This window comes from Aotus nancymaae, unplaced genomic scaffold (assembly GCF_030222135.1).
Source record: "Aotus nancymaae isolate 86718 unplaced genomic scaffold, 86718_ANA_hifiasm-v0.15.2.pri h1tg000059l, whole genome shotgun sequence".
Lineage (NCBI taxonomy): Eukaryota > Metazoa > Chordata > Mammalia > Primates > Aotidae > Aotus > Aotus nancymaae.
Window position 1 is genome coordinate 10,716,086 of NW_026988473.1, and position 25,456 is coordinate 10,741,541.

The 25,456-nt window shown below is 41.0% G+C and overlaps 1 protein-coding gene and 1 long non-coding RNA gene across 5 annotated transcripts in view; one reads left to right on the plus strand and one right to left on the minus strand.

Annotated features, from left to right (window-relative positions):
- The window catches only part of PATL1 (PAT1 homolog 1, processing body mRNA decay factor), a 33,417-nt gene extending 25,171 nt beyond the window's left edge, over window positions 1-8,246 (plus strand). For both annotated transcript variants that reach the window (XM_012454310.2, XM_012454311.3), the window contains exons 16-19: window positions 2,209-2,364; window positions 5,588-5,679; window positions 5,772-5,921; window positions 6,561-8,246. In XM_012454310.2, the coding sequence (XP_012309733.1) occupies window positions 2,209-2,364; window positions 5,588-5,679; window positions 5,772-5,921; window positions 6,561-6,582 (420 nt within the window). In that variant the 3' untranslated portion in view covers window positions 6,583-8,246. The remainder of the gene's footprint in view (window positions 1-2,208; window positions 2,365-5,587; window positions 5,680-5,771; window positions 5,922-6,560) is intronic.
- Window positions 1,426-25,222, minus strand: LOC105718580 (uncharacterized). Of its 3 annotated transcripts, XR_001107793.2 has the most exons (4): window positions 24,861-25,222; window positions 21,097-21,250; window positions 9,540-9,653; window positions 1,426-3,031 (listed from the first exon to the last, which is right to left on the minus strand). It is a non-coding gene; the product is annotated as an uncharacterized LOC105718580 (long non-coding RNA). The 3 variants fall into 3 exon arrangements; XR_001107791.2 differs by lacking the exon at window positions 9,540-9,653; XR_010338304.1 differs by lacking the exons at window positions 1,426-3,031; window positions 9,540-9,653 and adding an exon at window positions 12,761-13,578.
- Window positions 25,223-25,456: the final 234 nt, after the last annotated feature.

The following is a 25,456-nucleotide window of genomic DNA, read 5'->3' on the forward strand; positions in this document are numbered from 1 at the left end:
AAATTGGTAAATAAAGGAAAAGAAAAGCATTTATCCTGACTTTCCGTTACAACCAAATGTCATGGTAATCAGACAGTTAATAATATAAAGTTACTCTTTGTAGAAGGATTTCAGCTAATAAATACAAAATAAGTGATAAAATTAGAAGATAACTGTTTTTATAAGCCTCAATGGAAAAGCGGTCAATCTAGACAGTGCTCATTACTGGCCGCTAAAAGCATTAGGTAAAAAGTGGATGGGGAACTTTACAGTGGTTGAAACAGCCTGGCAACACCTGAACCCACTAATGCACTCTTAACACACCACTAAGAGTGGGACAACCAAGCACTGTGTGCTTTAAAAAAAAAAGGAAACAGAGTCTCCCTATGTTATCCAGGCTTGTGTCAAGCTCCTGGGCTCAAGCAGTCTTCCCATCTCTGCTTCCTAAAATGCAGGGATTACAGGCGTTAGCCACCATACCTAGCCTTTCTTGACATAATGCAATGGAAAATACACAGTTCTATCCATGAAGTTTTCCCAAATGTCCCGCCCACACCCCACTGAACCTGAATCAAATAAACCTGTTATTCTGTCGGTTTAGAAAGGAAACAAAGGATAGCAGAACCTGCTAAGTGACACTGCAGACATGCAGTTTGCCAAATTCAAACTATAGAACAAATGACCCCGTTTCTTTAACACATAAATAGCAAGAAAAAAGGGCCAGTGGCAAAGGACCTGTTACAGAGATTTTTAAAACCTTACCAGGCAAATGCAATGTGTGGCTCTTGTTTGGATCATAATTAGCACAATAATGGTTCTAATACAAAGTTCAGCTGCTAAAAGATACTTTTAAAGGCATTTGGAGGAATTTGAATTTGGAGCAGATACTAGATGATATTTTTAACTTATTTCCTGAGAAATTGTCTATGAAAGAAATTATTGTTTATTAGGTATGATATTGTGAGAGAGTTTGTTAGAAATACAAACCAAAGGCCAGGTGCGGTGGCTCACACCTGTACTCCCAGCACTTTGGGAGGTCGAGGCCAGCAGATCACCATGTCAGGAGTTCGAGACCAGCCTGACCAACATGGTGAAACTCTGTCTCTACGAAAAATACAAAAGTTAGCCAGGTGTGGTGGTGTGCACCTGTAATCCCAGCTACTCAGGAGGCTGAGGCAGAAGAATCACTTGAACCCAGGAGGCGGAGGTTGCAGTGAGCCAAGATCGCACCACTGCACTCCAGCCTGGGCAACAGAGTGAGACTCCAACTCAGAAAAAAAAAAAAAGAAAATACAAACTGAAGTATTTTAAGATGAAATGATATGATACAGGAGGAACATAGATTTAATAAGATTGGTAAAATGTTGATAATTTGGTTGATGTTGAAATTAGGCGGTGAGTACATGAATGTCATTATGCTGTTTTTTGTATTTTTGTGTAATAAAATGACCGTAATAAGCGCGTTTTTTATTTATAGTAGTAGACCACAAAAAATACATTTGTGGGTGCCATTTAAAGTAAAACCAACCATCACTTTATACCATGGGCATCAATTGTCTGGAAGCACTCTTAGTTTTCTTTGATGCATTATAACCTAGTTATTTATATTAATAGTTCTGTATTTTAACTTTCCAGTTAGCTACATGACAAAAAGAAATGAATGTCTAGAAGCCTGGAATTCAACAGCCTTGGGTTCTGGCTCTAGCTGCTGGCTATATAACTCCAAACACTGAGTTTCTGATCACGTCACTTATCTAAAAATCTATAAAAATTGGCCAGTTATTTCTCTTCTTCCTCATTGAGCTTTTATTAAAAAAAAAAAAAAAAAAGGAAGGAAGGAAATACAGTTAAGTCTAAAAATAGATCCCTGCAGTTCTGTGTCCTGTTTGCTATTTGTTCTTAGCCCATGGTGCCTGGCACAGTGTAAGCATTTAAATATTTACGGAATGAATTAAAATATTGATGTTTTAGCATGACCCTTGGTATGTATTTGGGAGTGGTTTTTTTTACACCTTGGTTCACGCAAGTCATGATGTTTCTAATGCAAATTGAGATGAAAAAGGTCTCAGTAGATAGCTTAGAATTCATTGTTAAGACTCTAGTCATATCTGCCAGACTTGTGCCATAAGTGTTGAGTATACAAGTGAGCATCCCTCCATCCATGCCCCTGATGGAGGGTAACTGAAGTAACACATGCCAGGATATAATGCTTTTATTTATTTTTTGTAGGTGCTGCCATGCTTACTGAGTCCCTTCTCTCTCCTCCTCTATCATCTTCCATCAGTGACTATCACCAGCCTTTTGCAACAGCTAATGAACCTACCTCAAAGTGCAACTACACCAGCACCCTCCAATCCTCACCTCACTGCTGTGCTCCAGAACAAGGTGATCTTGCACTTTTATATCCTCGAACTTTGTGAAGTGTCTTTATTTGTGTTATAGATTAAAATAATGACTTCTGTATCTCTAGCGACTTGTGAAAAAGGCTTCTTTCAGTCAAGAGTTACATTAAGCTGCTAGTAACAGAGGATAGAAATAACAGTGTTTGCAACAAAATAGGATTTTTATGTGTCTAGTGTGAAATAAATTTGCTATAGTAGCTCCATAGAATCATCAGGGATCCAGGCTTTTTCACTGTTTCTCTTCTGCCATTCTTAGCAGTGGCTTCCATGTTCATTATCCCTCATGGTCCAAGATGGCTGTGGAATTCAAGATTGAGCTTTACATCAGGAAGGAGGGGTGGATGTGTAGGGCAAAAAGGTGTGGACCAGCTGTCCATCTTCCTTATTAAGGCCTTTTCCAGGAGTTCTAACCAAAAACTTCCACCTACCATTAATGGCCAGGACATTGTTACATGGCCACACCTAACTGCAGGGAAGGCTGGAAAATATCTTTTAGTTCACACCATTGTCATAACACATAAAATAACAGTTCTGATCATGGGTAGGAAGGCATATTAGGTAGGCAATTAGCAGTCTCTGTCATAACACTATCAATAGTAGAATCTTCCATTTCATATTTTATTTCCATCAGTTTAAAGATTCAGAGATTCCTAAGGGAAATAATAAAAAGAAAGAACATGAATTTTTAGTCTTTACCTGCTACTGTCTAGCCTTGTGACCTTGGACAGATGATATCACATTGCTGAACCAGTTTCCTGGTCTATAAAATGGAGGTGATGTTGTAGACTTCCTAGAGTTGTCCTGGTACTTCAATGAGATAACAGTTTTAAGTGGTTCAGTATAATGCCTGGTACATAGTAGTTACTCATTTAGGGCCATTCTATGTACAGTAGAGGTGAAAAAGTGGTCTCAAGGCATTTTGCTCCTTTGCACCTGAAAACCTGCCAAAGCATGACACTAAAGGGCAGTATATTAGAGGCAGAAGAAGTGTCAGTGCCTCTGGGGACATAAGACAGGGTTCATTGGTGATCAGGAATGTGCCTTTCTGTAATTTGGTTTCTTAGTTTTAATTTTATTAAAGACAGTAGTATTTTCTTTCTGAGAATACCATGAAAAGAGATTTTTTATTTTTAAATCAGGGTCTGCTCTGTCACCCAGGTCAGAGTACAGTGGCAGGATCTTGGCTCACTGCAGTCTCTGCCTCCTAGACTCAAGCTATCCTCCCACCTCAGCATCCCAAGTACCTGGAACTATAGGCACATGCCACCATACCCAACTAATTTGTGTATTTTTTTGTAGAGGTGGGGTTTTTCCATGTTGCCCAGGCTGGTCTCAAACTCCTGAGCTCAAGCAGTTTACCCCCCTCAACCTCCCAAAATGTTGGGATTACAGGCATGAGCCACTGCAACCAGTCATGAAGGGAAATTTTGTGGAAAAGCAAGGTTATCCTCTGTGAGTGAACTTAGAAAGTTGGGATGGAATCTCAAAGTACTGCCAGCCTTCCTTTTATGATCCATTTATAGCTATGATCGTATCTTTAACCTAGACCTTCTTGTCCCTATTTGTATTTTCTTTTTTGAAATAGGATCTTACTCTGTCACCCAGGCTTCAGTGGCACATTCACAGCTTTTTGCAGCCTTAACTTTCTGGAATCAAAGCGATCCTCCCACCTCAGCCTCTTGAGTAGCATGTGCCACCATGCCCGATTGATTTTTTTTTTTTTTTGGAGACAGTCTCACTCTGTCACCCAGGCTGAAGTACGATGGTGCCATCTTGGCTCACTGCAACCTCTGCCTCCCAAGTTCAAGCAATTCTTCTGCCTCAGCCCCTCGAGTAGCTGGGATTAGAGGCGCCTGCCACCATGCCTGGCTAATTTTTGTACTTTTAGCAGACATGAGATTTTCACCATGTTGGCCCAGCCTGGTCTCAAACTCCTGACCTCAGGTGATCTGCCTGCCTCAGCCTTCCAAAGTGCTGGGATTATATAGGCATGAGTCACCACACCTGGCCTCCAATTTATTTTTTATATTTTTTCCAGAGATGGGGTATCACTGTGTTACTCAGGATGGTTTCAAACTTCTGGACTCAAGCAGTCCTGCTTCCACCTCCTAAAGTGCTAGGACTACAGGAGTGAGCCACCATGCCCAGCCCCCATTCATATTTTTATCCTATGCCCCAAAGACTACAGTTCCTGATTGTACTGTCCACTAAATAAAACATACTTTTATATATTAGGTGGGTTTTTTGGGTTTTTTTTGTTTGAGACAGAGTTTTACTCTTGTTGCCCAGGCTGGAGTGCAATGGCGTGATCTCAGCTCACTGCAGCCTCTGCCTCCCAGGTTCAAGCGATTCTTCTGCCTCAGCCTCTCAAGTAGCTGGGGATTACAGGTGTGTACCACCATGCCTGGCTAATTTTGTATTTTTAAAGGTGGGATTTCACCACGATGGCCAGGCTGGTTTTGAACTCATGACCTCAGGTGACGTACCTGCCTTAACCTCCCAAAGTACTGGGATTAAAGGCATGAGCCACCACACCTGACCATTTTTATATCTAAAGCATGTTGCTGAATTTTAATTGTAGATATGGTGTATACATATGTTTACCCTTTCTCTATTTTTATATTTTAGATTTTTATCAACATCCTCTCTAAGACTATATTTCCAGATAGAGATGTGCTTTTTAATGAAAAGTTTCTCTTTATACCATGATTATTTCAGTTGTCCTTATCTGTGTATTTTCCTACAGTTAACACCTTGTTTCTTAATTCAAAATATCTTACTTTATTTAACGTTTTTTTCTTATTTTTTCCTTATTTTAATTTCTGTATCAAAGTTGGTCTTCATTGACTTTCCTTTTTAACCTATTTTGGTTCCCATAAATAGAAGCAAATGCAAATCCTACATTATCCATGGCAAGGAAGAATCATCTTTTAACCTCAGCATGGGGAACATAGAGGCATGTTGGACACCATGACTTTCCATTTCTGTTGGCTGTGCCTGGTCACTGCTGTGCCAGAATAAAGCGTGGAGAGATGTAGCTTTTCAACTCATGCTTGTCTGATCTTTGCCTGGTTTCACAGAAAAGCACAGTAGTGAGGTCATATTGATTTAGAGCTATTCCCTATCTGATGCCAGGATCCCCTCAACAGTGGTGGAGGAGGTTTCAGTGCAGTTTTAAGTTTGATTCCCTCTGTCTTCTCTCATAGTTTGGCCTGTCACTGCTCCTTGTCCTCCTGAGCCGTGGGGAAGACCTACAGAGTTCAGACCCTGCTACAGAATCAACGCGAAATAATCAGTGGTCAGTGTGGACTGTTTCTTCTCTTATTTTACGTTCTTTGAGGTAATCTTTTTAATTTTTTTCTCATTATTATTACGGGTTTTCCCTATCAGGACGGAGGTGATGTTTATGGCAACACGAGAACTTCTACGGATTCCCCAAGCAGCCCTGGCCAAGCCAATCTCTATACCTACAAACCTAGTGTCCCTCTTTTCTCGCTATGTTGACCAGCAGAAACTGAACTTGCTGGAGACAAAACTGCAGTAAGTTTGAAACAGGAGAGTTTCACATCTCACTAAAGTTGGCACTTTAGAAGTTATGGTTGGGAGGCTGGGTGTGGTGGCTCACATCTGTAATGCCAGCACTTTAGGAGACCCAGGAGGGTAGATCGCTTGAGGCCAGGAGTTCCAGACCAGCCTTAACAACATGGTGAAACCCCATCTCTACTAAAAAATATAAAAGTTAGCCAGGTGTGGTGGCACATGTGTAATCCCAGCTGTTCAAGAGGCTGAGGTATGAGAATCACTTGAACCCAGGAGGCAGAGATGGCAGTGAGCCGAGATCAGGCCACCGCACTTCAGCTTGGGTGACAGAGCCAGACTCTGTCTCAAAAAAATAAATAAATAAAAAGAAGTTATGATTGAGGTGGAGGGGGGAAATAAAACTGAATGTGGTGGAAGACATTGGCTTTTTATAACTATTTGTGTATCTATTAGATATAAAACACTGAATTAGGTACAACAGGGCCTTCATAGAAGATGACTAAATGCTAAGCGTAGAGAAGTATCTTGGGTTTTTTGTTAGAAGAAGTCTTACAAAGATGTAACTGTAATATGAAAGATTGCCTTCTGTTTCAGCTCCTTTATACAAACAGTTTTCCTTTCTCTCTTCTGTAACCCCAGGCTAGTTCAGGGGATACGATAGAAGATCTCCAGATGTGTGCTGTACCTCCTTTTGGCTGTCACCTGCACTGCTGCCATCACCAATGGAGTGTTTTTAATGAGGGAGGGAAGGTAGCTTATTCCCCAAAGCTAAGTCTTATGGGATTGATTCCTGTTTACAGGGGTTGTCTCTAAATGTCAGATATTTCCCCACTGCTCTGTGAAATTTGGCTGGGTGATACTTCTGCTGGTTTCTTCTTTACCTTCTATGTTACAGTTCTGCATGTTCTACTTAACTCAGTTCTTCTCAATTTTACATTTTCTTTGCCCTAGACACACAAATGTAATCTCTGCCTTTATCCCACCACTACTCCAGCTCAGAGTAGATTGTAGCCTGTCGAAGGATTCCTTCCCTCATCCTATTGAAGTTGTTTTCTCATTGCCCCTATTAATATGACTATAGGAGAGCCAGTTAAGTAGAAATCAAGATATACACACACGAGTAGATAACACACACACACATACACACACACACACACACACACACACACACACCCCTATACATGTATTTATGTGGTCTTCAGAGGGTCCTTAAATAATGAATTTTAGATTGAAAAATATTTAGTTGTCTCATTACCTCTAAAAACACAAACCAGCTGATGTGTTTTAATCTGTTTCTGTTCTATCTTGTAATTAATTTGGTGGGTTTTACTTGTTTTACCATAAATAAAGAATATGCAGCACGTTTAATAAAGTCAGAACTCTTAATTGGCTTATACCCAGGTCTAGGCTGAGAAGTCCTTTTTCTTCTTCCCACCTTTATTTCCTTAGTTTCTGTCCACCTTAATGGAAACAGCACATGGTTATGCCTTTTTCCTGCTACAACTACTGTGTACTTGAGCCTTTCCCCTCAAGTGCTTTCAAAGTCACCCAGGATGATCCGCACTAGTAGCCTGCTTTGGCAGTGTGGCTTTTTGCACACTTGCCCTGTCTTCCTGAGACTACTTCAGTAAGCCATGCTTTACTTCTTTCTTCCCCAGTTTTATTTGGTGTCATGAATAGAAACTTCCAAATGTAACCGTGGAAGCTAAGTTTGGCCTGCTTTGCTTTTTAGACTCCACACCATGGGCAGAACTGCTGTCCTTGCTGCTTCATCTCACCCAAGTCCCATTCCCAGGCAGCCAGGGGCCTAGGTTTGAATAATTGCAGGGCCAGCCTGCCATGATCTTTCTCACTTACTCCTCTCTCATTCAGCAATCAACCAGACTAAGGGGTTTTGATCCCTAGTGATTACAGCCCTGAAGAAAATTAAATCTGAATTAATTTTACATGGCCTTCCTGATCTACTTTCTGCTGTTCTTACCTTTTCGAATGTAGTTGGGGGGTGGGGGGATAGGTTATGATATTTAAAGAGAATAAACATTTTGCACATACATGTATTGTACAACAGTAAGATCCTCTGTTAAAACCAGCTGTCCTTGTTCTCCACCTCCATTTCTTCCCATGCCGTAGCTCCAGACTCCACCAGCTGTTCCCTTGACGTTACCTAGCTTCCCTCCACCATTATCTACTGACCATTTCCACTACATGCCTTTCCTACCTTCCCTTCACAGCCAGTCAAGTGAATACTTGATTATATCTCTTCCTTACTGTGCTTTATCTTTTTTGTTTGGTTCTAATTAATGAAAATAAAAGTTTCTAAATTTACATTTTTATAGGGTATTGTAAATAAAAACAAATTGTATACTTAAAAATGAGTGCCTGCCTTTCTACTTTGTTACTTCTGAATATGATTTTTACGTGTTTCTAGCATATTTAGATAGACTGGCAACCTCTTGATGTTGGGGATTAAAGATACTATTACCTATATTTTTACCTTTTTAATTTTGTTGCAAAGAAGACAGATTAATATCTTACTTTTATATAGTAACTTTTCTTTAACAATCTAAGATTCTTTCAGTTTTCCTTTCCCCCCATTTTAACCATAAGACAAAATTATAAATTGTAGTAGATAAGACAAAATTATAATTTGTAGTAGACAAAATTATACATTGTAATAGATAAACTATAGTTTGTCTTCTCCATCCTGCCCATCTCTAGGCATTGAGGAATCTGCGCCTTTAAGCAACTCACATAGCTCACTGAGGCATTCAGCTGCCTTCTTGGATAGTATCTGCTTAGTTCTGAGCATATGGTATTTCAAAATTAATCTCTTCAAAGGAGATGAGAAAAGTTTGGTCATTATATTGAATTTATTTTCATTATTTCAGACTTGAGTATCATTTTTATTCTAAAATGCTCGAGATAAAAGAATCAGCAAACATGTAGAGAAAAGCAAAAAAAAAAAGTGGGATTTTGTTTTCAAGACAGGGTCACTGTCACTCAGGCTGGAGTGAAGTGGCACAGTAGCCCAATCACAACTCACTGCAGCCTCGACCTCCCAGGCTGAAGCGATCCACCTCAGCCTCCCAAGTAACTGGGACTATAGCTGTATACTACCACACCTTGCCCAGCTAATTTTTATACTTTTTGTAGAGGTGGGATCTCTCTGTGTTGCCCATGCTGGTCTCGAATTCCCAGACTCAAGCGATCCTCCCACCCTGACCCCCCAAAATGCTGAGAGTACAGGTGTGAACCACTGCACTAAGCTTAAAGGTTTTTTGTTTTTTTTTTGAGATGAGTTTCGCTGTCACCTAGGTTACAATTCAGTGACAATCACGGCTCACTGCAGCCTCTACCTCCCAAGCTCAAACAATTCTCCCACTTCAGCCTCCCAAGTAGCTGGGACTACAGGTGGGTGCCATCATGCCCAGCTAATTTTTTTTTACTTTTAGTAAATATGAGGTCTCGCTATGTTGCCCAGGCTAGGCTTGAACCCCTGGGCTCAAGGGATTCTCCTGCCTTGGCTTCTCAAAGTGCTGGATTACAGGCATAAGCCACCAAAGTTTTAAATGATAAAGAGACAGGAGATAATTTAACATTAGATGTGTGCCTACTTACATAAAGCTTTTTTTTTCTCCTCATGAGGACATGGGTTCCTTGAAGTTCAGTAGCTTTTGGAGGTGACACAGCTAATGGGCAGCAGAGCAAGAGACTCATACAGAATATTAATTGCTGTAAGGAAATAAAATTATCTTCCAGTAAAAGATTTATTCACACCTTTTAACACGAAACAACACAAGGTGTTATCAGCCCTGCTTTGTTAAACTGGCCCAAGGATGTCCCTACCTTCACAGAAGACTAGATTCCAAATGTCAGAAGTGAAGAAATCCCTAGTGATCATGTAGGCCAGCCCTCACAATTTGAGGAAGCCAAATCTCGGAAAGCAGTGACTTGCCAAAGGTGCCACAGCTGGCTAGTGGTAAAGCCAAGAAAAAAAAAACTAAGATGTGAGGCCAGGCACAGTGGCTCACACTTGTAATCCCAGCACTGGGAGGCTGAGGCAGGTGGATCACCTGGGGTCAGGAGTTCAAGACCAGCCTGACCAACACAGTGAAAACCCATCTTTACTAAAAATACAAAATTAGCTGGGCATGGTGGCGCACACCTGTAATCCCAGCTACTTGGGAGGCTGAGGCAGGAGAATTGCTCGAACCCAGGAGGCAGAGATTGCAGTGAGCTGAGATCGCACCACTGCACTCCAGCCTGGGCAACAAAAGCAAAATTCCATCTCAAAAAAAAAAAAACAAACCTCAGATGTGTTTACTCTCTGCTGCTCTTTACTATAGTTCTCCATCATAGTTTAATACTGGCCCTAGTCCAGATAATTACGGTATTAGGTTTTTAAAAAAGTCATTTGTGGGCCAGGCACAGTGGCTCACGCCTGTAATCCCAGCACTTTGGGAGGCTGAGGTGGGCGGAGCATGAGGTCAAGAGTTGGAGACCAGCCTGCCCAACATGGTGAAACCCCATCTCTACTAAAGATACAAAAAATTAGCTGGACGTGGTGGTACGCGCCTGTAGTCCCAGCTACTCGAGAGGCTGAGGCAGGAGAATTGCTTGAACCTGGGAGGCGGAGGTTGCAGTGAGCCAGGATCGCGCCACTGCATTCCAGCCTGGTGCCTGGTGACAGAGTGAGACTCTGTCTCCAAAAGAAACAAAAAAGTTGGCTGAATGCAGTGGCTCACATCTGTAATCGCAGCACTTTGGAAGGCCAAGGTGGGTGGATCACGTGAGGTCAGGAGTTTGAGACCAACCTGACCAACATGGAGAAACCCTGTCTCAAAAAAAAAAAAAGTCATTCGTGACCATGCACAGTGGCTCATGCCTGTAACCCCAACACTTTGGGAAGTCAAGGCGGGAGAATCACTTGAACCCAGTAGTTCAAGACCAGCCTGGGCAACATAGTAAAATCCCAGCTACAATTTTTTTTTTTAATTTCTTAAAAAGTCATTTGTAAGCCTCAGAGTAACTAGTGAGGACAGTATTAACTTCAAAAAAAATTAGGTGACGCACTAAAATAATTTACAAGAATATGGCAGAGTTGAAAACTGACAATGCATGTAATCTCCTTCTGTAATAAAAAGATCCTGATAAATAATACATAGGTCATCAACCCTAATGGGTAATAGGTGAGACAGCCTTGTGAATAATAGTTCACAAAATAAAATGTAATGCAAGCGAATAATATTAAGAAGCTCACCCCCCACTGGTAATCAAAGAAGTAAAAAGTAAATGTTTTTAACCTACCAAATTAATAAAAACTTTAAAAATAATGTTAGTGAGAATTTGGCGCTGCCACTCACTGGTGGGGATAAATGTCCACCTTTCTGGAAAGTACTTTCACGATGTGACGTACTTCAAAGTATTCTTAGCCTTTGAACAATTACTTTGGCTTTAGAAATCTAAGAAAAGATAACAAAGCAATGGTACTTACCACAGCTTTACTTACTTTTATTTTTTGAAGACCAGTTCTTGCTCTGTTGCCTAGGTTTACTGTAGTGGCGCAATCATAGCTCACTGCAGCCTTGAATTCCTGGCCTCAAGCAATCCTCTCCCATCTCAGCCTCACAGGTCACCTTGCCCAGCTAATTATATTATTTTTTTGTAGACACAGGGTCTTGCTCTGTTACCCAGGCTGGTCTCAAACTCCTGGGCTCAGGTGAGTCTCCTACCTTGGCCTCCCAAATGATTCATTACAGGCATGAACCATTTCACCCAGCCAGCTTTACTCATAATAGAAAAATTAGAAATAATCTAAATGTTCAACATTACAATAATGGTTAAGTAAACAATGATGCATTTGTTATGGATAATTAGAAAGGCAGAATATGGGACTAGGTGCAGTGGCTCATGCTTGTAATCCCAGCACTTTGGGAGGGAAGACTTTGCAAGGCTTTGTCTCTGCAAAAAAATTTAAAACTTAGCCAGGCATGGTGACATATGCCTGTACTCCCAGCTACTCAGGAGGCTGAGGCAGGAGGATTGCCTGAGCCCAGGAGTACAAGGCTGTAATGAGATCCAGCCTGGGAGACAGAGCAAGACCATGCCTAAAAAAATTTAAAAAGGCAGAATATTTAATCATGGAAAATATATGGTGAAAAACATATATGCTTTGAATCCAATTTTTAAGAAAAATGCATGTATGATGAAAAAAATATTGGAAAGTTATGTTTCTAAAGATTACTGGTATCTATAGGTAATGGGATTATGGAGAACTTTCTTTTCCTTTTGGCTTTTCAGTAATTTTCAGATTTTCTATAGAGAAAATGTATTGCTTAGGTTTTTAGAAGAAAAATATTTTTAAAGAAAAAAATCATTTTTGAAGAATTTAGTTATATAGGAAAATAGTAAGAATATAATATTAAGTAAAAAATGGTTCTGTAATATGTACACGACAATCTCTGGAGTAAAAAATATATGGGAGGCCGGGCATGGTGGCTCATGCCTGCAATCCTAGCACTTTGGGAGACTGAGGTGGGCAGATCACTTGAGGCGAGGAGTTCAAGCCCATTCTGGCCAATATGGCAAAACCTTGTCTCTACTAAATATACAAAAATTAGCTGGCCACGGTGATGTGCATCTTTAATCACAGCTACTCAGAAGTCTGAGGCTGGATAATAGCTTGAAGCCAGGAGGTGGAGGTTGCAGTGAGCCAAGATTGTGCCACTGACCTCCAGCCTAGGCAACAGAGTGATACTCCATCTCAAAAAAAGAAAAAAAAAAAATATATATATATATATATATACACACACACACTTTTTTTTTACTTTGTGTGCGTGTGTGTGTAAAGAGTGAAATCAAGGATGACCAAATAGTGGTTGCCTTTAAGAGAAAGAGCTGTGGAAGATTTTGTGTGTAGGTGATTGTTCCTGATTTTTAAATTTTCCCAATTTGTCTTCATTGGGCATGTATTATAACCTTAAAAGGGAGATATTATCTTAAAACTGCTAAACATAGTAGCTATTTCTAGTGAAAAAACTAAGTTCTACCGTTTTAATGATCACCATTCTGACTGGCATGAGATGGTATCTCATTGTGGTTTTTATTTGCATTTCTCTAATGACCAGTGATGATGAGTTTTTTTTCAAGTTTGGCCACATAAGTGTCTTCTTTTGAGAAGTGTCTTTTCAAAACAAACAAACAACCCCACTTTTTGATGGGATTGTTTTTCTTGTAATTTGTTTAAGTTCCTTGTAGATTCTGGATATTAGATCTTTGTCAGATGGGTAGATTGCAAAAATTTTCTCCCATTCTGTAGGTTGCCTGATCACTCTGATGCTAGTTTTTGTTTGTTTGTTTGTTTTGTTTTGTTTTGTTTTGTTGCTGTGCAGCAGCTCTTTAGTTTAATTAGATTCCATTTGTCAGTTTTGGCCTTTGTTGCCATTGCTTTGGTTGTTTTAATCATGAAGTCTTTGCCCATGCCTATGTCCTCAATGGTATTGCCTAGTTGTCTTCTAGAGTTTTTATGGTTTGGGGTTTTACATTTAAGTCTTCAATCCATCTTGAGATAATTTACATTTAAGTCTTCAATCCATCTTGAGATAATTTTTGTACAAGGTGTAAGGAAAAAGTCAGGAAACAATAGATGCTGGCAAGGCTGTGGAGAAATAGGAATGCTTTTACACTGTTGGTGGGAGTATAAATTAGTTCAACCATTGTGAAAGACAGTGTGGCGATTCCTCAAGAATCTAGAACCAGAAATACCATTTGACCCAGCAATGCCATTACTGGGTATATACCCAAAGGATTATAAATCATTCTACTATAAAGACACCTGCACAAATATGTTTACTGCAGCACTATTTACAATAGCAAAGACTTGGAACCAACCCAAATACCCATTAATGATAGACTGGATAAAGAAAATGTGGCACATTTACACCACAGAATACTATGCAACCATAAATAAGAATGAGATCCTGTCCTTTGCAGGGACATGGATGAAGCTGGAAGCCATCATTCTCAGCAAACTGACACAGGAAAAGAAAACTAAACACCACATGTTCTCACTCATAAGTAGGAGTTAAACAGTGCGAACTTATGGACACAAGGAGGGGAACAACACACACTGGGGCCTGTTGGGGGTCGGGGGCAAGGGGAGGGAGAGCATTAGGTCAAATACCTAGTGCATGCAGGGCTTAAACCTATGATGATGGGTACAGCAAACCATCATGGCACATGTATACTTGTGTAACAAACCTGCACATTCTGCACATATATCCTGGAACTCAAAGTAAAATAAAATAAAAAATAAATAAAATAAGTTCTACCAAGGCAAAAGTGTCTAATCTAGTTGTGCTTGACTTCAGAGTCAATGAATTTGACTGCATAGCAGATGAATGTGCTGGAAGTCTGGAAAAGTCATCTGAAAGCAAGGCAATCATCTTGAGATGCGATCAGTTATTCTACTATAAACATTTAAGATGATATACCAAGTGTGGGAGCAAAGAATCACTTTAACAAATCCCCAAACTATGGCTGTTAAATCACCCAAGTTGCCCTGCAAACCATTACAAAGGACAAGACATGACTTTCTGATTTCTTTTTTTTTTTTTGAGACAGAGTCTTGCTTTGTTGCCCAGGATGGAGTGCAATGGCACAATCTCAGCTCACTGCACCTCTGCCTCCTGGGCTCAAGCAATTCTCCTGCCTCAGCCTCTCGAGTAACTGGGATTACAGGTGCCTACAACCATGCCCAGCTAATTTTTGCATTTTTAGTAAAGATGGGGTTTCACCATATTGGCCAGGCTGGTTTCAAACTCCTGACCTCAAGTGATCCTCCTGCCTCAGCCTCCCAAAATGCTAGGATTACAGGCATGACCCACTGCACCTGGCCGACTTTCTGACTTTGACAGCCATCTACTTTTGGGGGGCAGTGAAGTCCATTGTGTGAGAAACAGAAGTAGGAAAATTGAAGGGGACTTATACTTTTCTGCTTTTCCCAGCTATGCTTAAGTCCATTTAATATTGTGGTCCCTGAGAACTTAGTAGGAAACAAGTCTTAGTCTGGGAATTCAGTATCTTAAAACTAATAGCATTTTGACCTTCTTGTTACATCAGAGGCACATTTGTGAACAGATTGCAGGTCTCATGACAGCCTCTGCTTTGCTTCTTATTTTGCAAATGTTGTATGTAAGGCTGTTCTGAGGAGCTTGTTTATTATTCAACATGACTCTCCAAGCCCCCAATTTAACCAAGTTCGTTCTTCAAAGCAATATTAACCAAAATCAGACTTGAGATACACAAAATATCTAGCAAGGAGCTAGGTAATCGGTGACACATGTTCTTTGCCAGTTGGGAATATAAAATTTCTTCAATTGCTTAGATTGCACTAATCTAACAAATGAGAAACAAATCTGCATTTAACTAACAAAAAGAAGGATCTCAAATTTGACCCCCCATAAAAACCATTGCTAACTGTTTAGTGTATCGTCCTCCAAGTGATGTCTGTATGCAAATGCATACATAGATAGAATTATAGTTTCACTTTTTTTCTCTCTTAATACATCATGGGCAGCTTTCTGTGTTAGTATATGGAGAGCTACCCTGTTATTATTATTATTATTTTTTTTTTGAGACAGGGTCTTGCTCTGTTGCCCAGGCTGGAGTGCAGTGATGTGATTATGTCTCACTAGAGCCCCAACCTCCTGGGCTCAAGGAATCCTCCACCTCAGCCTCCTGAATAGCTGGGACAACAGGTGTGCACTACCATGCCTAGCTAATTATTTTATTTTTTGCAGAGACAGGGTCTTGCTTTGTTGGCCAGGCTGGTCTCAAACTCCTGGGCTCATTCAATCCTCCCATCTTGGCCTCCCAAAGTGCTGGGATTACAGGCATGAGCCACTACCTAGCCCCCTGTTCTTTTTGATAGTTGTATAGTATTCCACTATGTGCCACTGTGCCATCATTTATCTAATTGTTCTCCTATTAACAGAATTTGGTCTTCAAATACTTTTTATTATCATTGTCATTCATCCGACAGTGACAAAGGTAAACCCACAATGTCACATTTCTATAGCTATGTTATAGTGTACAAAGAACATATTCATATTCCAATTTAGTCTTCTCTATAACCTTTTGAAATAGGATGGGCAACTATAATTGTACAGTACCAAAACTAGATTAGCAAGACTTTCCAGCTGGTAAGGTCTAAAACTGGGATTTAAACCTTAAGTTTTGAGCTCCATTTCTAGTGTCTTGGCTGCAAGGAGGCTCCTATTCCTGGACCCATGCTTCAGAGGAGCAGCTGAAAAGCTGCAAGGCTTTAACATTGCATCTGCAAACTCTTCTGATTGGATTTCAGTGCCTTCATTTTCAGTAGGCAGATTAAGCATTGTCTCAGTAATGTCAAAAAGGGAGCGATTCAGGTTGTAATTATCAGGATCAACTGCAATATATAAGGATCAGAGTCACAGCGATGCAGCTGTCAGGAATCTCCTTTTTGATTTAAACATCATCTAGGGAGTGGAAAAAAGAAAAAGACTCCTTGCTTCCACTCTTCCTCATTCCCAGTATTTTGAAATGCTTTTTTTTTTTTACATTAAATATATTGTCACAGTGATTTTTTTTTTTTTCATAAATTCACTGCATTAATATGGAAGCTTCACAAATGTGGAAATGGTCTGTCTTATTCACAGCTGTACTACAAAGCCCAGCACAGAATCAACACCTAGCAGGCATCCAACAAATACATGGTCATGAAGTAGTTTTGCTATTAAGAAACAAAGCTGACCAGGCACAGTGGCTCACACCTGTAATCCCAAGCACTTTGGGAGGCCAAGGCGGGCAGATCACTTGAGGTCAGGAGTTTCAGACTGCCCTGGTGAATATGGTGAAACCCTGTCTCTACTAAAAATACAAAAATTAGTCAGGTGTGGTGGCTCACACTTGTAGTCCCAGCTACTTGGGAGGCTGGGGCAGGAGAACCATTTGAATCTGAGAAGCGGAGGCTACAGTGAGCTGAGATCGCGCCACTGCACTCTAGCCTGGGTGACAAAGCAAGACTCTGTCTCAAAAACAAAAGAGGAAAACAAAGTTTAGCTGGGTGCAATAGCTTACCCCTGTAATCCCAGCACTTTAGGAGGTTGAGGCAGGAGGATCACTTGAGCCCAGGAGTTCAAGACCAGCCTGGGCAACATAGTGAGACCCCCATCTCTACAAAAAACTTTTAAAATTAGTCAAGCATGGTGATCATGCCTGTAGTCCCAACTACTTAGGAGGCTGAGGTGGGAGGATCATTTGAGCCCAGGAGGTTGAGGCTGCAGGGAGCTGTGATTGCTCCACTGCACTCCAGCTGACAAATGAGACCCTATCTTACAAAAACAAAGGAAGGGAGGAAAGGAGGGACGGGGAGCAGAGGAGAGGGAGGAGGAAAGAATGCTGGGCACCGTGACTCCGGTCTGTAATCCCAGCACTTTGGGAGGTTGAGGCTTGTGGATCATCTGAGGTTAGGAGTTTGAGACCAGCCTGCCAACATGGTGAAAACCCGTCTCTACTAAAAAGATAAAAATTAGCTGGGCACAGTGGCAACACCTGTAATTCCAGCTACTCAGGAGGCTGAGGCAGGAGAATCACTTGAGCCTAGGAGGCAGACATTGCAGTGAGACAAGATCATGCTACTGCACTCCAGCCTGGGTGACAGAGGAAGACCCTGTCTCAAAAAAAAAAAAAGAGAGAGAGAAAGAAAGAAAGAAGCAAACAAACAGAGCTTAAAGATATCATTCAGAGAATAGAGCTCAATGTAATAAATTAGTCTGTGTGTACAAGACTCATTTCAAAATACATTTTCACTCATTTTATCACATCAACTCCTACATCAGAAACAATTTGATAATATAAGTCAGTTAAGCTCTTGTATGTCCCACATTCTCCAGATACAGTGGTGACAAAGACAAACTAAACCCCTATTCTGGTACAGTTTGCATTCTGAGGGGGGATACTTATTGATAAGTGCTAAGAAAAGAACAAAGTGATTCGAGTGGGGAAGGTGTACTTGTACTGCAGACAGAGTAGCAAGGAAGGCCTCAATAAGCAGGTGACATTCAAGCAGACATCTGAATAATGAGAAGAGGCAGATATGCAAAGGTCTAGGAAGAGCATCCCAAGCAAAATAAAGAAGGTAGCCAAGCCCCTGAGATGAAAATGAATTTGAGTTCAAGGAACCACAGAAAGTCAATGTTGCTAGAGTGAACGGAGTGGGCAGAGAGTGACCATACAGGGTCTTGAAGGGATTTATTCTTATTGCAATGGGAAACTGTTGCAGAGTTTTAAGTAAAAAACACAAAACATCATATAACTTTTAAAAATCACTGCTGTGCATGGTGGCTCACGCCTGTAATCCTAGCACTTTGGAAGGCTGAGGTGGGTGGATCGCCTGAGGTCAGGAGTTCAAGACCAGCCTAGCCAACATGGTGAAAACCCATCAGTACTAAAAGTACAAAAATTAGCTGGGCATGGTGTTGGGCACCTGTAGTTTCAGCTACTCAGGAGGCTGAGGCAGGAGAATCACTTGAACCTGGGAGGCAGAGGCTGCAGTGAGCTGAGATTATGCCACTGCACTCTAGCCTGGGCAACAGGAGTGAGACTCTGTCTCAAAAAAAAAAAAAATCTGTGGTACATCTATATAATGAAATACACAGAGGAAACTTAAATGCATACCACTAAGTGAAAGAAGCCAATTTTAAAAAGGCTGCTTTTCAAACTACAGTCAGCCCTCCTTATCTGTGAGTTCTGCCTCCACGAATCCAACCAATCAAAAATATTCTACCAAAAAGAGATGCTGTGTCTGTACTGAACATGTACAGACGTTGTCATTCCCTAAACAATACAGGATAACAACTTTTACATAGCATTTACATTGTATTGGGTATTAGATGTAATCTAGAGATAATTTAAAGTGTAAGAGAAGATGCATATAGATTATATGCAAATACTATACCATTTTGTATAACAGACTTGACCATCTGTGGATTTTGGTATTTGCAGAGGATCTTGGAACCAATTACCCATGGATACTGAAGGACAACTGTATGTGTGTGATTCAAACTATAACATTCTGGAAAAGGCATAACTGTGGAGACAGTAGAAAGATCACTGGTTGCCAAGAGGTAAGGAAAAAGGAGGAACGAATAGGTGGAGCAGAGAGGTTTTGTAGGACAATAAAACTAATCTGTATGATACTATAATGCTGGATAAATGTCATTATACATTGTCAAAACCCATAGAATGTACAATGCCAAATAAACACTAATGTAAACTATGGGCTTTGTGGGGATAATGATGTGTCAGTGTAGATTCATCAATTGTTAACAGTTGTACCACTCTGGATGTTGATGGTAGGAGAGGCTGTGCATGGAACTCTCTGTAATTTCAGCTCAATTTTTCTGTGAATCTACAACTGCTCTAAAAAAATAGAGTCTATGTAAAAAAAAAAAATCATGAAAGCAAAAATGTCCAATATATTGAGTTTGGCAGGTAAAACAGTATGGACTAAAGAGAGCAGTAAAAAGTGAGATGGGAAAGCAAGATTGGGACCTGGTAGGGAAGGGCCTTAGATGGCAAAGTGAACTATCAGGATGTTATCTTATAGACCACAGTGGGGCCATTGAGGTTTACAGAGCGAGAAACTCAGGTGAAGAACAGATTATTTTAAGATTCTGGCCGGACTTGGTAGTTCACGCCTTTAATGCCAGCACTTTGGGAGGCTGAGGTGGGCTTGAGCTTAGGAGTTCGAGACCAGCCTGGGCAACATAGCAAAAACCCGTCTCTATAAAAAATACAAACATTAGCGGGGCGTGGTGGTGTGCAGCTGTGGTCTCAGCTACTTGGAAGGATGAGGCACATAAATCACTTGAACCCAAAAGGCAGAGGTTGCGGTGAGCCAAGATTGTGCCACTGCACTCCAGCCTGGGCAACAGAGAGAGATCCTGTCTCACACACACACACACACACACAAAGATCCCTCTGGCAGTTGTTAGGAGAATTCTGGAAGACAGACTAGAAGCAAATAAATGAGTTTAAAAATGAGAAGAAAGCACAAGAATCTAGGCCAGTAAAGAAAGGGTGCATAAAAGATCACCCAGTCTTTGTTACTGACTGGGTATAGGGATGAGGACAATGACTTCATGAGAAAAATAAAACACCAATTTGTTGTAATTATTTCACACATTAAGCATCAACTGAATCATTGTCTTGTGCCTGGTCCTATCAGTTATATCTCCAAATATATCTGGAATATATTCGCTTCTTACCATCCCTGTTTCTACCACATTCAACCAAGTCATCAATATTTTTCTTTTAAAAGATGGTAGAAGGCCGGGTGTGAGGCTCATGCCTCTAATCCCAACACTTTGGGAGGCCGAGGTGGGTGGATCACAAGTCAGGAGTTCAAGACCAGCTTGACCAACATAGTGAAACCCCATCTCAACTAAAAATACAAAAAAAATTAGCCAGGTGTGGTGGTGGGCATCTGTAATCTCAGCTACTCAGGAGGCTGAGGCAGGAGAATCACTTGAACCTGGGAGGCGGAGATTGCAGTGAGCCGAGATGGCGCCACTGTACTCCAGCCCAGGCGACAGTGTGAGACTCCATCTTAGAAAAAAAAAGATGGTAGAAATTTTCTCATTGCTGTCCCTCTCCACTCCTGTGATTCCACACATCAGCCAGTGATAATTTTAAATAAGAATTGAGGCCAGGCAGGGTGGCTCCACTCCCAACACTTTGGGAGGCTGAGGTGGGAGGATCAGTTGAGGCCAAGAGTTTGAGAGCAGCCTGGGTAACATAGCAAGACCCTGTCTCTACAAAAAGTAAAAATTATCTAGGCATGGTGGTACATGCCTGTAGCCCTAACTATTTGGGAGGCTGAGGAAAGTAGATTGCTTAAGCCTAGGAGTTTGCAGTGAACTATAATTACATCATTGTACTCTAGCCTAGATGACAGAGGAAGGCCCTGTCCAAAAAAAAAAAAAAAAAAAGACAGACAGGGAGAGAGAAAGAAAGAAAGGAAGGGAGAGACAAGAAAGAAAGAAAGAGAGAGAGAGAAAAGGAAGGAAGGAAGGAAGGGAGGGAGGGAGGGAGGGAGGGAGGGAGGGGAAAAGAATGAATTGGGGTCACTTACTCTAATTCCTTCAATTGCTTCCTGTTGCTCTGAGAATAAAAGTTGAACTCCTTATGAGGTCTTACGGCCCTTTGGGATTTACACTCTCCATGGCTTATGGACCCACCTCAGGTACCGCCTCTCTTTTCTTCCTCAGGCCTTCACACAAAAATGACTGAGGAAAAAAGAAAAGAAAGGAAAAAGAAAAAAGAATGACTGATTAATTTCCTTTGCTTACTCCTCCCCTGTCCCTAGATGGCAGCTTAAACAGAGTCTCTCTCTCTTTGAAACAGGTTACACCTGTTATTCTTTCATAGCCTTCTTGTCCTCCATATTACTGTACATATGTGAATAATTACTGTGTATGTTTTTTCACTACAAATACTGTGTATATCCCTAAGATTCTTTACATTTCACAAGGAGTCAGAGCCTATTTGCATATTCACTACTTTGTCCCCAAGACTTGGCTCAGGCCTAAAGATATATAATAGATATTTGATAAATATTTGTTAAATAGATGAATATGCTAGGTTGTGTGCTGTCATGGGGGAACCATGGATGAAATACATACAGATTATACATTAGAGAAATTGACCCTCTAGTAGGGGAGATATGACTGAAACATAGATAATTATAAGGCAAGACAATTAACATTACAGGAAACTCTGCAAGTCCTGAGGAAGGGGCATTACTTTTAGCCAAGAAAATCAGAGGAAATTCTGTGGAGGGAGTTCACTGGGCATTTAATGGAGGGAAAGCATACACAAAGGCATCAGTTTGAGAATGTGGAAAAAGATGTGTGGATCAATTTAACTGGAGCACAGAGTATACCAATGCAAAAGAGAGACGCCGGGTGTGAGCCACCAGAGACCAGCCTGGCCAACATGGTGAAACACCGACTCTACTAAAAATAAAAAAATTAGCCAGGAGTGGTGCTGCACACCTGTAATCCCAGCTACTCCGGAGGCTGAGGCAGGAGAATCACTTGAACCTGGAACTTGGGAGGCAGAGGTTGCAGTGAGCTGAGATTGTGCCACTGTACTCCAGCCTAGGTGACAGAACAAGACTCCATCTCAAAAAAAAAAAAAAAAAGAGAGAGAGGGCTGGAAAGGAGAGGTGACACCAGATTGTCACGGGCCTCATTTGCCAGGCCAAAAATTCTGGTCTGTATTCTGGAGGCAGTGTTGGGTAACAACAGTAGCTCAAACTAGTCTCTCAAAACCTTTTTTAAAAAACATACAATAAAATTAAAAATAATAGTACAGTAAACACCTATATACTTACCACATAGATTTAACAATTAACATTTTGGCATGGCATGTTTGCTTGATAGGTAGGTAGGTGGGGGGTAGACAGACAGACAGACAGATAGATGTGTGTGTTTGCATTTCAAAGTGTATATCTTTCCTTGGTGTTCTGTGTGTGTGTGTGTGTGTGTGTGTGTGTGCACGCACGTGCGTGTGTGTGATATTGGGCCTCCCTCTGTCACCCAGGCTGAAGTACAGTGGCACGATCACAGCTCACTGCAGCCTCAACCTCCTGGGCTCAATCAATCCTCCCACCTCAGCCTCCTAAGTAGCATGGTGCATGCCACCATGCCCAGCTAACTTTGTTTTTTTGTTTTTGGTAGAGACAGAGGTTTACCTATGTTGCTCAGATTGGTCTCTTATCTTTCTTTTTTGCTGAACCATTTTAAAGAGAGTTACAGATATCATAACTCTTCATTCCTATGTTTCTCCAAGTTGTAAAGATGTTTCCCCCTGTACAGTATACCATTATTACAATGAACAAATGTAATAACTAACATCTAATAACAGTCCATTTTTAAATTTCCCCAATTGTCTCAAAAATGTCTAAAAGTTTGCTTTTCTAGAACCAGAATCCAGTCAAGCATTTGATTATGTCTTTTTAAGTTTTTTTCAAATTTAGAACAATCACCTCTGACCATTTTTTATGACATTGATTTTCCTTGATCTTTATATCTTATCTTCTATAAAGTAGTTGTCTTATAGAATGCTTCTGGTTCTTGATTTATCCAATTATCTACTTGGGGATATTGTTTAACTGGTTCCTCCAGCCCTTGTAAACTGGAGCTTAGATCCAAAGCCTTGATTAGATTCATTTTCAGTATTTTTGGCAAGAAAACACCATTAAGTGATGCTGTATACTTCATGCTGCAGCACACTGGGAATCTCATAAAAATGTTGGTTGTCCAAGAGTTACTGATATTAAATTGGATAACTGAGTTAAGGTGGGGACTGCCAGATCTCCCTGTTGTAAAGGTACATTTCTCCTTTGTGATGGCAAGTAACCTGTGAGATGTGTTTGGCAACACAACTCACATATTTGTAGCTATTTGAAGTTTATCAAACACATTCGAACACACTTAATCACAACCGCATTCCTGCGAGGTTTTCTTCCTGTTTAACAGAAGTGAAAACTGAGACTAGGAGTGCTTAAACAATTTTCTAAAAGTCACAGAGCCAGTAAGTAGCAAAAGCAGGACTCAAGCCTAAATGGATTAACTCTAGTTTAGTTAAAAAAAAAATTAATCCCAAATAGCCTACATCTAACAGATTTTATTTTGCTCTACACATTCAGAGGAATTCACTAGTAATAAGCTACAGAAATGATCCCTGATAGTAAAAATGGCAGATTTTTTAATTTTAATTTTATTATTATTTTTTGAGACAGAGTCTCACTGTTGCCAGGCTAAAGTGCAGTGGCGCTATCTTGGCTCACTGCAACGTCTGCCTCCCGGGTTCAAGTGATTCTCCTGCCTCAGCCTCCCGAATAGCTGGGACTACCGGTGGGCGCCAACACACCCAGCTAATTTTTGTATTTTTAGTAGAGACGGGGTTTCACCATGTTGGCCAGGATGGTCTCAATTGTTGACCTCGTGATCCACCCGCCTCAGCCTCCCAAAATGATGGGATTACAGGCGTGAGCCACTGCACCTGGCCCTAAAAATGGCAGATTTTAAAGAGTATTCTCTCTCCAGAATTCAATAAGTACTTCTCTTCTTTTGAAACCATTTTCTAAAAAAAAGATATTTTAATTTATTGACACTGGGAAGCACATTGCCAAAGAAATTCAATTTCTTTTACAGTATCTAACAGCTATTTCTATTGCCTGTTCAAACTAGCAAAATGTAACAGATGCTGGATTCCCCAAAGTACAGCGCTTTGGGCTACATTTGCAGTAATAGCTTACATTTAAATGTTACATTAGTGACTGGATTCGTAATCTTCACAAATGTGTGACTAGTCAGTTGATCAAAAATAACGATTTTCTGCTACAAGAGAACTCATAGCAGAAAATGTTCCCAACACAAAGATAATGTTTGAGATGATGGATATCTCAATTACACTGATTTGATCATCATACATTGAATACATATATCAAAATATCAGATGTATCCCTGAAAAATGTACAACTATATCAGTTTAAAGATACAAAAAAATAATTTTCTGTCCAAAGTTAAGCATATACAGGGCATCTATGATGCTAGAACCAAGGGCCTTTTGGCCTGGAAGAGACACATAAGTCAGGTCATCGCGAATCTACTTCTGAGGGGGACAGAATTAGTAGAGGCAATATGACATTCCAGAATCAAAACACAAGGGGTGTGGAGCGACAAAGAGCAAACCAGGGAAGGGAACGAGGGGACCAGGGATCCAGGAAGGGGCTGGAGAAGCTACTTCTGGACACCCCTGGAATCTGGGTCTCCAGCTTTGAGTTAGAAGGGGGGTCCTTCAAGGGAGCTTCAGGCAGGGGCTGATTACCGAGAGTTACTCTGTCCGCCAGGTTCTTCCTAACAAGAAACTATGAAGGTCTTAATTCAGAAAAGGGAACACGACATCACACCCACGTCAAGGAAAAAAAAAAGCTTTTAAGAGGCCGAGTCACTTTCGCCTCCCACCAACTTCCCAAACGCTGGAAGCAGCGAGCACGCCCCCAGCCGGCCTTCTCGGATTTCATTGGTTGCCCCGGCCTGCCCCTCTCTTATTACTTCTCTCTCATTGGTCAGCAATGCCGCTTTCACAGCCAATTCTCAGAACCAATCATCTCCACTATTGCCCCGCCTCTCCACCACGTGAGTGGCATAGGTGCCAACCAATAAAAAAGGAAAATTAGGATGCGAAGACGAGATTCCTTCCCTTTTTCCTCAACTCGTTCAGTAAATGGTAGAAAAGGTGGAGCAGCTGATACCAACCACCAATCCTTAAGGGCGGAAAAGGATGATGAGAAGAGTGATGGGAGGGGGTGACGTGGCAGTGACAGAAGCATAAACTGAAATGAGTGGCGGAAACACCAGCCAATCGGTGATCAGATTGGTCGGGCACCCCGCATTCTCCCGTCCTCCCTGAGCGCTGGAAAC